This window comes from Micropterus dolomieu, linkage group LG03 (assembly GCF_021292245.1).
Source record: "Micropterus dolomieu isolate WLL.071019.BEF.003 ecotype Adirondacks linkage group LG03, ASM2129224v1, whole genome shotgun sequence".
NCBI lineage: Eukaryota > Metazoa > Chordata > Actinopteri > Centrarchiformes > Centrarchidae > Micropterus > Micropterus dolomieu.
In genome coordinates, this window is record NC_060152.1 from 6011226 (window position 1) to 6024203 (window position 12978).

Sequence of the window (12978 nt, forward strand, 5' to 3'; positions counted from 1 at the left end):
AGGCAGTTGTTAAGTGAACTCAGCATTCCAGGGTCTGTGGATCTGACGGGCAAGTATATTTGTGTGTCATCAGCATAAATATGAAAAGAAATGCCATGTTTATGGATAATATGTCCAAGGGGAAGCAGATACAAGGAAAACAAAATGGGTCCTAAGACCGACCCCTGAGGCACACCATATTTAACTGGACAGAATGAGGAGACATAGTTGTTTACAGACACACAAAACTTCCTATTTGACAGGTAGGATGAAAACCATTCTAGGGCAGTACCAGAGATCCCCACCCAGTGCCTCAGTCTGTCTAACATGATGTTGTGATCAATGGTGTCAAAAGCAGCACTAAGGTCCAGGAGTACCAGGACTGAGCACATGCCTTCATCAGCAGACATTAAAAGGTCATTGGTGACTTTAAGCAGGGCAGTCTCAGTGCTGTGGTACTTCCTAAAACCAGACTGAAACTTTTCAAATAATTTGTTATTTTCCAGTACAGTGAGCAGCTGTTTGGACACAATTCTTTCTAAAATCTTTGCAATAAAAGGCAGTTTTGAAATTGGTCTACAATTATGTGGGATGGAGGGATCTAAACCAGGTTTCTTTAAAAGTGGGTTCACGCAAGCCGTTTTAAAATAATCAGGGACACAACCAGTAGATAGGGAGCTGTTGAAAACAGAGATCAAATGGGGCCCAACAGAATCTATTACTTTCAGTAAAAAGTAAGTGACTCATCATGTCAGCCCTAATTTGCAGCAATAGACACAATCAGCACAAAGGAAGAAAAAACAAGCCAGTTACAAAATAAAGCCACTAGAGGGAAGAATGCACCATCAAATTGCGGTCCAATGGTTCCAACTATACTGGTATCATGAATCTGCTTAAACCATAGTTACTTACTGTACACTTGCACACACTTGAACTCCAGTGTTTGTTTTTCACTGTTCAGACCTGTCTGATACATAATACTGCCAACGTATCTTCAGTTGGTACATTTTATTATCTCTTATATCTCAGGTTCAAGCCCAGGTGCGCACTTCCAAAACAAGCTTTGACAAATTGAAGAATGATGTCTGCCAGAAAGTGGACCTCCTGGGAGCCAGTCGCTGCAACCTCCTCTCTCACGTTTTAACAACATACCAGGTATACCACAAATCCCTGTTTGTTTACACTCTAGGGATCTTAAATAGGCTGTTTTCAATCGCTCTACCACGGGCAGTTAAGCCAGGAATAAAGACAAACATAAAGGGAACAAAGCAATACAAGAATTACTTCTTTTAACCCAACAAGTGAACCAACCCAATGTGTGACCTTGGCTTGCTCTACTGTTTCAGACAACACTTTTACACTTCTGGGAGAAGACGTCCCACACTATGGCAGCCATTCACGAGAGCTTCAAGGGCTCTCAACATTATGAGTTCTCCACAATTAAGGTCAGAGACCTGTCCAGATGAGGTCTAAATTATGCCACTGCCAAAGTAGCATTATATCTCTGACTCAACAAAGTGGCCAATAACTATAATCTGTAACTTGGTTATTTTTTCAGACTTTACAAGACCCCAGCAAAAAGCTGGCTAAAAAGAATGGAAAGAAGAAAATCAAAACAGAGATAGAAGAGAGACCAGAGACCACAGACGACCAGTGAGTTATCTCTCATCTTGATCTTTACTCTTGTAGGTAGACTAAACACATGCATACCAACAGTGAAAACTGAACATATGTGTATAAACACTGAACTGGTCTAGACTATAAACACAGTATTTCTACACACCCGTTGCTTTATGGATGCGTAAAACAAACTGATCTTCTGTTTGTCATATTTATAGACTCATCTCACTAGTAAATGAAAACACCAGCGATAAGACCAAAGGTAAAAGACAATACTATTATACCTATTTTACCAATATGTTTTTAGAGTTATTATATACTATAAAATTTAATTTGGTTTATTTTACGGCTGCAACTCAATTATTTTTATTATGGTATATTCTGCTGATTATTTTCTTGATTGTTTTTAATATTGTTATTATTAATTATATTTGTCTATATATCAAGGCAAAGTCTTTTCGTTGCTCGTTTTGTCTGATGAACATATTAGCATTTCAGAAGTTGGAACAAGTCATTTTTTGGCTTTTTTGCTTAAGAAACGACTAAAGCTGCATTTCGACCAAATTCACTGTGTTTCCACCGGAGGGACCCGGGTCCAAATTTAGTTCTAGGGTCTTTACTTTACCCCCCAAAAAGTCCCTGCTCGGGGGGTAGTATTTTCTAAAAGTACCGGTACTTTTGGGCGGGGGGGATTGCTCCTCTCTTTTCCACCGTTGTTTGCAAACCAACACTCAAATAGCACACGTCTCGCCGATGTCCGCCTGAGATCGTACGCAAGCATTAAATGTATATTGCTCGGAAATAGCAGTAGCGTGTTTACAGCGAACAGCTGATGGGAGATACATTAAATACTGGGTCCAGATTTGTTAAGTTTTCATTAGTCAGAAAGTTTTTACACAGAGCTGAAGTCGGTCTCCTCCTCTCCAAAACAAGCGGAACAGCTGATTACAGCAGGTAATAAAACTTGTTAAACATCCCGTTCCTCCGACGCTCTGGATTCCCTGGCGGACACAGACATGAGTCTGCAGCTGATCTGTAGCTCTCGTCAGCTGGAAATGCTGTAATAACCTTCCAAACTGTCGCGATTTTATTTTTGTGTTGCTTTCTCTATGCCGGAGTTATTTTATGAACTTTATGGCTTTATCCAGTTTGTTATTAAATGTGTAACAAACTTTATTGTGTCTGTCTATTATACTCTCACAGAAAAAAGCTGCTTTAATGGTCAAGCACAGCCTATAGTTTTTCATTATATTCCAGTCAAATCTGATGTTCATTTATAAATTTTGCTCATGGATAGTGGTTACTAATAATGATGCCTGTGCATCACTTTGTATGGCGTATAGGCCTAAAGCCTACATCAGCTGGTTAATTTGCCTAATCTTCGCAGGTCTTTAGACCACGGTGGAAACGCACACAACAGTGGGCTGAAGGAACCTTTTAGTTCCTTGAAGAGATGTGGGGACTTAAAAGTCCCGGGGTGCTTTCGGTCGAAACGCAGCTTAACCTATGATCAAAACAGTTGCAGCCTGAAAACGGTTTACTACAATTTTTATTTTAAAACAAAATAAAACATTTTTGGGAAAATGTTCATAAATAACAGGGAAATCATCAGTGACATTACTGTAGTATGATTATGCATTATTGCTGTGCCTCATCATTTTAGGGAATGAAAAGCCTCTCTCTGCCTATCCAGAGTTAGAGGGAGAGGATAAGGACAGCATGGCCTTACTGAATGAGATCCTGGGCAGTATGTCGGTGGATGAGGGAGACTTCTCTCGAGAGTGGACGGAAGTGTTTGGTGACACAGAGGAGGGAATGAGTGCAGCATCAGGTAGACCAGCAGAGGCCCAGCAAAAGGAGAATTCCTTCTTTCTACCATCTCAGCTGCTGGACCAGAGCTTGAATAATCTGCAGTCTTCCCTCTCAGGTCAGAACATGGCTAGTCTGTGTGTGCATTTGCGCTTGTGAGGGGGTACATATGTCCAAAAGGCTCGTTAGTCGTCAAAGGCATTATTATTTTCTAACAAAATGAGACCACATGAGGTTTCTTCAACCTAAAAACATCACAATTAGCCACCATTATGCTAACTTAATTAACAACTTAGGTGAAATAAATATTTCTAAATATTAAATATGTTGTAATGAGTGCATTTACAAATGCAAAGCTAAAATTAGCTCTTTCCCCCATTGTAGCTAACTTTTTCCACATAGGGAGAAGAGAGACTTTAAAATGATTTATCAAACCCACATCTGTCTAAGTAATAGAAGGAGGATATTACAACATGGCAATCGGATTTGCTTACCCGTAGGTAATTTCCAACTACTTTCCATTCCATCTGGGCCTTGGCGCTGGCTGCTAGCCGGGGGGCTGTGAGTAGCCTGACTATAAATCTATAGACATGTATTTCCACGGTGAAATTATGAAGCTGACATTTCAGTGTTAATCAGTGTAGTGTAACAGGTCTGACACTACTCACAATGAAAATTTAGTTATTTAACCGGTGGTTTAGACTCACAGAGTCACACCTTGGCAATAGTCCTGTAATCCCACAATGGTTATAGAGGAAATTTCAAGAAAAAGAAGTTATGTCTTTTTTTTATATCAAGACAAGACATATCAAAACTGTCAACAGAATTAAATGAGAACTGCAAAATTATAGAATGATTTTAAAGGACTGAATGGGCATAAAGTCAAGTGCACTATAGATGGCACACAGGCAGGGACTGAATAGTCCAAAGTAACTTCTGACAGCATGCAAAGAAAATAAGAGCACACACAGGGGCATGCTCAAAACTAATTTAGCTGTTCATGAAACTTATCTATGTGACTAGGCAAGAAGGACCAGAAATGTTTGGCTGTTGTCAAAGATCTTGCATGAAGAACAGCGTGTAGCTATAGCAGGTCTCAGATGTTGGTGATATGGCAGAGTTGTCAAAGAAGTCATTCCTGCAAGAATAAGCCAATAGCAGCAGAGACCAAAACTGATGACCTCTATTTAACCCAAAGGGTGAAGTTCCAAAACAGGCAAATCCTGGAAAGAACCTGGTTCAGAGTCAAAAAACTTCACTAATTACAACTATGGAGCCCAAACAGCCAGATCAAAAGTAAAATGGCTCAAGACCAAGAACGTAAACAAAGCTTTTATTAATGTTCAAGGAAGAAAATCCCCAAATCCTCATGAGTCAAGCACATTCAGTTGCATCCAATAAGACTTGAGGCTGTAATCGCATTCAAAAGCCTTTAAACTCAAACAAAACTTCTTAAAAGTAGTTTTTTCTAGCCTTGTCATCATGGGACATTTATCTCTAAAAACAATTTGATTCATTCACAATTTCTGCTCCCACACCAGGACTTGCGGAAAAATGTAAAAATAAAAAGGTAACGAGCAGAGGATGCTGGAGCTATTGCACTACTACACAAACATATCCAAAAGGATTCAAAAGGCGTTTTGGTCGGTTAAGCCTGTTGGACTCATTTGTTTGTATTTCGAGTTTGTTTGTTACAAAACACAATATCAACAGCACATTCCAGTGTCCTCCCTGGTGGTATGTAGTGGTGCAACATACTGGATTTTCTGGATACACAAACAATGAAAGCAAAATAAATTTGATTGAAACAAGACCACAAAGTTGTAATTGCAACTTTTGGTCTGTGTTTAATAAAACGTCAGATGTGAATTAGCCTTGCTAAATATTTTGATCATTGCTGTTTGTGTATATATTACACAATCAGCAGTGTGCGAGAGTGTGTGAGGATTTATTTGTTGAATCATTCTTTGGCACGTTAAGGGTCCCCTGTTGATTAATCTAAACCTGTGTCTCCGTTTCAGATTGGGCCGGGGTCATTCCACAGCCCGTCGCCCAAGCAACACAGCACTCATCTGGAGCCAATCAGAAACCTTCTAAACCAGCAGTGAAAGGTAGGAGCGGGCCAAATGAGTAAAACATGAAAAGACTTGAAAGAAAAAGACTAACTCATTCAAAGAGACATGTCAAACTGAAACCTATGTTTATGAGTACTTTCAGAAACCTTGTGGGTTGTTTCCATTCATAATTTTGGACCTCAGCCAGATGTAGTCTTTTACAGAACAAAGGGAGGGGTTTCTATTTTCACCGTGGCTTTAGTAAATGTACAGCGGTGTGTCTTGAGTGACATTACCCTTTGTTAACTCTTTTTACAGAGACAACAGGAACGTCCAAAGACCTCTCAGCGTGGTTCAACCTGTTTGCTGACTTGGACCCCCTCTCCAATCCTGATGCAGTCGGCAAAACTGACACAGAACACGAACTTCACAACGCTTAGTTTCTTCCTCAGTATCACGGTGATCTTTAAATGGGTACCTTTGTTCGTGGGCCACGGCAGGATGTAGCTGCCACCGTGACCAGAGACAAATCTGACCAGCCACACACACACTAATGTCTTTTCTTTAAACTTCAACTAGATACAGAGCTTAAACAATTATTCAGTTAGTCAAGTTATTTCCAGTGGTGGAAGGAGTACTAAAATTTTTTACTCAAGTAAAAGTACAGAAGTATTAGCATAAAAATATGCTTACACCCTTTCAGAATAATGTACATTATCGGATTATAATTATTGATAGATTAATGTGTACATCACTTCAAAATTAGCCCCATATTTACCAGCTGCAACATTAATTACTTTAGATACCACTAAGTAGCTTCAATGAATCAATAAAGTTTCCCCATAATAATACGTCATAAATTATTTGTTGATAGTATTTTATTATTTTTATTGTCAATAGTGCATGGCAACATTCACGACATTCCCAATTTATTCTTGAAATGCAAAATAAATAAATAAATCTGTCCTTGTTTTGTTTTGTTTTGTTCCCTTAATGTGGCCCTACTACTCTGTCGAGCACTGTTACTTAAGTTTAGTAACTCTGCACCACTGGTTATTTTTCAAGCAAAAATGTTAGATGTCAAGCTGGTTCCAGATTTTTTTTTATTTAATTTTTTTTATATCATATATGGCAGCAAACTGAACATCTTTGGGTTTTGGACTGTTGATCAGAAAATCAAGCAAATTCTAGACATCATCATGGAAATTATAATTGGCATTTTCACGTAATCAGTAAATACAGCCCTAACTGGATCTTTTTCTTGTTATAACAATATGCAAAAAGTTCCCTTTATTATAATGACAGTGTGCATGTTACTTGTCATGCTTCGTATTATTAAAAGATACACTGAAATGTAATAAGAAACTAAACAAACAAGGCTGGTATGTTATAATAATATAATTTCAGATCATTAAAGTTTCTTAATACCCATCATGAGACATAATGAGATGATTGTTATAACAAGAGACATTTTTCTGTCCTTACAAGAAATTGATCAGATTTTTTTTCTCATGGTGGCAGTATTACGCTGCTGCAAGTGTCCCACTAACAGCTACCAGCTCTCGTCCTTTCCACTGTGAAAGGAAAACATTTACAAGACGACTTTATTAAGCCTGTTGGCTATTTCACTCAGTTAAACGTTTAGCATGGATACCTCAGTATGAGTTTGGAACAAAAAGCCTTTGACATTAGCTGCCTTGGAAAACTGTTGTCTCTAGTAGCATTCATGCTTTATTTCTGATTACTGAAGACCGCAGACAGGCAGAGCTACGTTGTGAGATACAACAGTGGAAAGAAAGCAAACTTGACAAAATTCAAGGTGCAATAGTTGATGTGTTTACAAAATACTGTAACATGTTGAGTGAAGCAAAGTTTATGCAGTCAGAGATATATAAAAATAAAGTACATTTTTCTGCCATCCATCTGTTACACACTTCAAGCAGTTAACTGATCAGAATTATTGGAAACTATTTCAGACCACATTTTGTGAACTAGGTACATCTTGAAGTTGTTTCTTTCTTCAGACAGAAAATGGGTTTCCTTTTTAAGATTAAAATTTGTTTGCTACATGCTGTATATATTTGTGATCCCCTTTGAATATATTCCAGAAGTAAAAATGCACACATCACTCATTTATTATTGCATGATGCATGCCTCATTTTATGTCATCCAGTGTGATTGAATGATCAGTCTTTTTTATTCTCTTCATTTGGACATGTATTTATTTAGTCATTGGCTTTCATGGGCAACATTTGCAGTGTATTGTGTTCAGAGCCGAACTAACTGGAAAGTTTGATAATCAAGAAAATACAATCATATTCTACTGATTGACAACAATGCTGCGCACACGCACGCCTCTAAGTACATGCCTTAATCTGAAACACAAGTCAACAATATAGCACCTCATAATTATTGGATTCCTTACACAGTATATTACAATGGACTGCAAATTTATTTTGTTGTAACTTTGCCTTGTGTCAATTTTGATGTTGATCTGTTAATATTTAAAATCATAACCAAATACATCGATTGCCTTACCTCGACTCCTATTTGTATATAAATGCTTCTGAATGCTGATAATGTTAGTATGTATGTATGGCCTTTGAAAAGATTACATACCAATCCAAAAAGAGTTTTTGTTTTCTTTATTCAAAAACACACAAGATCTACATAAAAATGCGTAATACACAGGAGAACTGATTCATCATTGCCAAACATGGCAACCATTTCGTAACTGCACTGCACAATAAGCTTGTGAATAAAATCAGAATTAGTATGATTGAAACTCTTGGAGCTACAAGCAGAAAAGAGTATTTCAAATTAAATTTGTGTGGAATGTGTTGCATATTGTTCAGATTTGTGTTTCTGTGTGCAAGTGGCTGGATAGACCAACATTTTGGAATGAAACATTTCCTAGTTTGCTAAATCAGTTGTGGGTTTTTTTCGTTCTGTATGTTCTTGTGACAACTTTCAGTGTGCAGATAATGTCAGGGCACATCTGGTTGGTTCTGAATATTGAGCCCAACTGTGTTACACAAAAACTGTTAGTGTAGCTTTACTTCAAACAAAAATCAATTGCAAACTCAAGTTCTGATTGTTTTAACTTACAAATTGGTCTAAAATAAAAATAGTGATTATAGTCTCACTCCCAAGTAAGTGCTTAAACTTGGTTTAACGATTATCGACTGTGTTTGAAACACTCTGAACAGTGTTTATTTTTCGCTGAATTGTTAATAAACAAAACAAAGTGCACATAAACATTCTGCTTCTGGCACAAAAACGGTGCCTCTTTTGTCCCTAATACATGACAGGCCTTTCATTGTTTTTTAAATTTGCTTTGGTACATATTTAACAAAGGGGTGGAACAAACAACATATTTGTCAACTTCTCAATTCAGGAGGGTGTAGCTTATGTAGCTAGTTGCGTTTACATGAGTAATCACGGTTGACCAATGCAACCGTGATTTCTGGAATGTGTCATAGCACCTGAAATTCTAACCTGAACAGGTTAATGCAAAAGTTAACTGTCACAAGCTGTGACATCAATCAGTTGATTCAGTCCGTAATAATCTCCCTCTCCAGGGAAGAAAATATAACATATATGCAAACGACTGGAATGTCTTTCTATAAAAGAAAGTCATCAACACTGGGGAAAGGCAACATAGTCCAAGCAAGTACATTCCACATGACCTGAGTTACTGTTCTGTGTAGTGTGGGGCAATAAAACAAGGGAATGGGAATGTTGTGTGCTTTGTCATTGGTTATTTGGTCACTGGAAAAAAAGAAGCTGATTTGCAGTTTGTGTTGAGCTAACCATGTGTTTAATAGTGATCAGACTAGAAATGCAGATCTAGGTTTGGCTTGTAGGCTTGTTGGGTGGATCCTGCATTGAAGCAGCTGTTGGTTTTACATAGACACTGTGCTAGAAAAAAAATAAACAGACATTATAGGCCACAGCTTACATCATTCTGAGCCAGGTCTTAACAAGCACAAACATTGTGGTTAAAGTCGGGCAATGTATTCTGAATGTAAGACAGCCTGATATTTTTTAAATATGAATCAACCATTTCCTATCCTGTCAAAAAGCTAAAGTAAATGTACTTTAGGTGCTAGCTTACTGAACAGCTAATAAGCTGGTTAGATAACATGAGTATATTGTGTTTCTCTGATACCTCATAGTTGTCTCTTGTCAAAGATTTTTAATTTAATCTTTGTAAAACTGCAGGCGCTACACAACAAAATAATTTGAGCAGAAATTTCTATTTTTTGTAAAAGAAAGCAAAGCTATTTTGTTATGGGTGTTATCACGGTACAGAGGAGAAGGCTAGGTTAGTGATGGGTGAAGGGAAGCTGTGCCCAAGGTCAGTACACTCTTAATGATCAAGCCATAAAGTTTTCTTGATGAAACAGAGTTCACCAACAGCGGGAACAACACTGGGACAGAGCAAAAATGCTTGTGCAGCAGGATGCTGCTATTATCATCCTCCTACATGTTTGTAATTTCTAGACCTTGGGCACTCCCTGCTGGCTAACGTTAGGATTAACGGAGTGCAAGGATTTTTTTTTTGTAGTTTTTGTGTTTTTTGTTTGTTTAAAACCCATACCACTTGACTAGATGATTTTTTTAAGCTGTGGGTGGTTTCATGAATACCTGAGGACTAGCTGGTGAGGAGTACTTGTGCTGAGCCATCCTTTCCAACATCTGCGTCGGGGCTCTGGCTGTCTGTGCTGTTTTCTGTGTTTACGCCTGTGCTTGCGTGGGTGCTCCAGTCAGCGGAGGCCAGAAAGGTAGCCTGTGGTGCAGTGGGCAGAGTCGGGGTCACCTGAGGCCCTGGGCTGTCGTTGCTATGGAGACCAGGGTTGGTGGAGGAGCAGGATGAGACGGGGGAGAAGAGGGAGGAGCAGAGGAGTTTGACAGGGCAGAAGGCAGAGCCCCTGGGAATGAAGTTCACCTTGTTTTTGTCAGGGCACGAAAAGAGAGGGAAGCCTTTTGATTTGCCCGACCTGAAGACGAAAAAATGAGCTCAGTATTAATGCTTGTTATTTTCTATTTACATGACTATTTTGATTAAATGCAACTTGTTTATCCTACAAAGCCATTTGGCCCGATCCCTGCCCCCCACAATGCAAATAAACTCGTTAGCTTTGTTGTATTGTCCACTAACAGGATTGTAGAGTCCATGAAATAGTACAGTAAACTGTATCTGTTTTTATTTTAATGATCAGTTCACTCTGTGACAGGCAAAGTGTCAAATATGAGAGTACATTTAAAAACAAAATGAAAAAAATACTTACACCATCTCCTCGAACACTCTGACCTTCTCACACCCCTCTGGAGGTTCTCGTTTGAACATGTAGCTGTTGTTAGGTTTGGGAGAAGTGGCAAACTTTGGGAGAGGAGAACTGCACACGCTGTCTGGAAATATAGTAAAGATGACGACATGTTATTGTAGTTTTAATGAGACAAAAGCAAAGAAAAATTAACATTGGTTATTGATTCTTAGGAGCTGCATTGTGCTTAAAATTTTCATTTGAAAGTTTGCTGCTAATACAATACTCACGTTTTTCGTACTGATACTAAATCAATATTTTTTTCCAGGACTTTCCTTTATGATATATAAACATACTACAAAACCCGTTTTTTGCTCAACCCACAAAAGTAGCTAAACTTCTAACCAATTAAACAAAAGCTGCCGTAATAAAATACTATCCATGCAAAACTGGCTCCATGCAAAAGTTATTATTTAAATCAAAAACAGTCTGACCCAGAAAAGGATTTGATGCCAGCTTTCAGTACCTAACCCAAAAGGCTTGCTGTAGGGAGGCACAAAGATAGCCTGGACCAGATTGTTAGCAGAACAAAGTACCTAGAAACTGAGGAAAACAAACGGGAAAGCAGAACAGTTCGACCAGTGTGACTAGCTATCCAATTAATTTCTTCTGAATACTGTCAGGTGCTGCTGTGGCAGCTGAAGCAGCAAGAAAGGGTCAGGAAAGAATAGGAGGAGGACAGGCGCAAACATGCTGGGAGAGCCAGCTAGGGCAGAAGCAACAGGTGAGAACTGATAGCAAACACAGAAAGGTTGAAGAAGGGCAGGTCAGAAAAGCATATTTCTCAGGAATGGGGGCCTCATTTGTATTCTTCACTGTTTATATATTCTGTTATTTGTTTTAACACAATGTGAAGCAATGGAGCTTTACATATTGTTTAGTTAGTTTGTCACAAGGTACTTTGCAATTAAAATACAGTGAGGAAAATAAGTATTTGAACACCCTGCTATTTTGCAAGTTCTCCCACTTCATGGAGGCGTCTGAAATTGTCATCGTAGGTGCATGTCCACTGTGAGAGACATAATCTAAAAAAAAAAAAAATCCAGAAATCACAATGTATGATTTTTTAACATTTGTATGATACAGCTGCAAATAAGTATTTGAACACCTGAGAAAATCAATGTTAATATTTGGTACAGTAGCCTTTGTTTGCAGTTACAGAGGTCAAACGTTTCCTGTAGTTTTTCCACCAGGTTTGCACACACTGCAGGAGGGATTTTGGCCCACTCCTCCACACAGATCTTCTCTAGATCAGTCAGGTTTCTGGGCTGTCACTGAGAAACACGGAGTTTGAGCTCTCTATTGGGTTTAGGTCTGGAGACTGGCTAGGCTACGCCAGAACCTTGATATGCTTCTTACAGAGCCGCTCCTTGGTTATCCTGGCTGTGTGCTTCGGGTCATTGTCATGTTGGAAGACCCGGCCTCGACCCATCTTCAATGCTCTAACTGAGGGAAGGAGGTTGTTCCCCAAAATCTCGCAATACACGGCCCCGGTCATCCTCTCCTTAATACAGTGCAGTCGCCCTGTCCCCTGTGCAGAAAAACACCCCCAAAGCATGATGCTACCACCCCCATGCTTCACAGTAGGGATGGTGTTCTTGGGATGGTACTCATCATTCTTCTTCCTCCAAACACGGTTAGTGGAATTATGACTAAAAAGTTTTATTTTGATCTCATCTGACCACATGACTTTCTCCCATGACTCCTCTGGATCATCCAAATGGTCATTGGCAAACTGAAGACGGGCCTTGACATGTGCTGGTTTAGGCAGGGGAACCTTCCGTGCCATGCGTGATTTCAAACCATGACGTCTTAGTGTATTACCAACAGTAACCTTGGAAACGGTGGTCCCGGCTCTTCTCAGGTCATTGACCAGCTCCTCCCGTGTAGTTCTGGGCTGATTTCTCACCTTTCTTAGGATCATTGAGACCCCACGAGGTGAGATCTTGCATGGAGCCCCGGTCCGAGGGAGATTGACAGTCATGTTTAGCTTCTTCCATTTTCTAATGATTGCTCCAACAGTGGACCTTTTTTCACCAACCTGCTTGGCAATTTCCCCGTAGCCCTTTCCAGCCTTGTGGAGGTGTACAATTTTGTCTCTAGTGTCTTTGGACAGCTCTTTGGTCTTGGCCATGTTAGTAGTTGGATTCTTACTGATTGTATGGGGTGGACAGGTGTCTTTATGC

The 12978-nt window shown here is 39.2% G+C and overlaps 2 protein-coding genes across 6 annotated transcripts in view; one reads left to right on the plus strand and one right to left on the minus strand.

Moving 5' to 3' along the window:
- The window catches only part of ica1 (islet cell autoantigen 1), a 56928-nt gene extending 50670 nt beyond the window's left edge, over positions 1–6258 (plus strand). The window contains exons 7-13 of one of the 2 annotated variants that reach the window (XM_046046039.1): positions 1009–1134; positions 1326–1424; positions 1538–1632; positions 1818–1861; positions 3263–3526; positions 5430–5519; positions 5781–6258. In XM_046046039.1, the coding sequence (XP_045901995.1) occupies positions 1009–1134; positions 1326–1424; positions 1538–1632; positions 1818–1861; positions 3263–3526; positions 5430–5519; positions 5781–5902 (840 nt within the window). In that variant the 3' untranslated portion in view covers positions 5903–6258. The remainder of the gene's footprint in view (positions 1–1008; positions 1135–1325; positions 1425–1537; positions 1633–1817; positions 1862–3262; positions 3527–5429; positions 5520–5780) is intronic. The other variant, XM_046046040.1, reaches the window with a different exon arrangement.
- LOC123968977 (glucocorticoid-induced transcript 1 protein) overlaps positions 1–12978 on the minus strand; it is a 97735-nt gene that overhangs the window by 65654 nt on the left and 19103 nt on the right. Inside the window, exons 8-10 of one of the 4 annotated variants that reach the window (XM_046046037.1) lie at positions 10757–10877; positions 10113–10465; positions 8093–9378 (exon numbers count right to left, since the gene is read on the minus strand). In XM_046046037.1, coding sequence (XP_045901993.1) covers positions 10120–10465; positions 10757–10877 — 467 coding nt within the window. In that variant the 3' untranslated portion in view covers positions 8093–9378; positions 10113–10119. Of the gene's footprint in view, positions 1–8092; positions 10466–10756; positions 10878–12978 lie in introns of those variants that run through there. The other 3 variants (XM_046046036.1, XM_046046038.1, XM_046046035.1) reach the window with 3 other exon arrangements.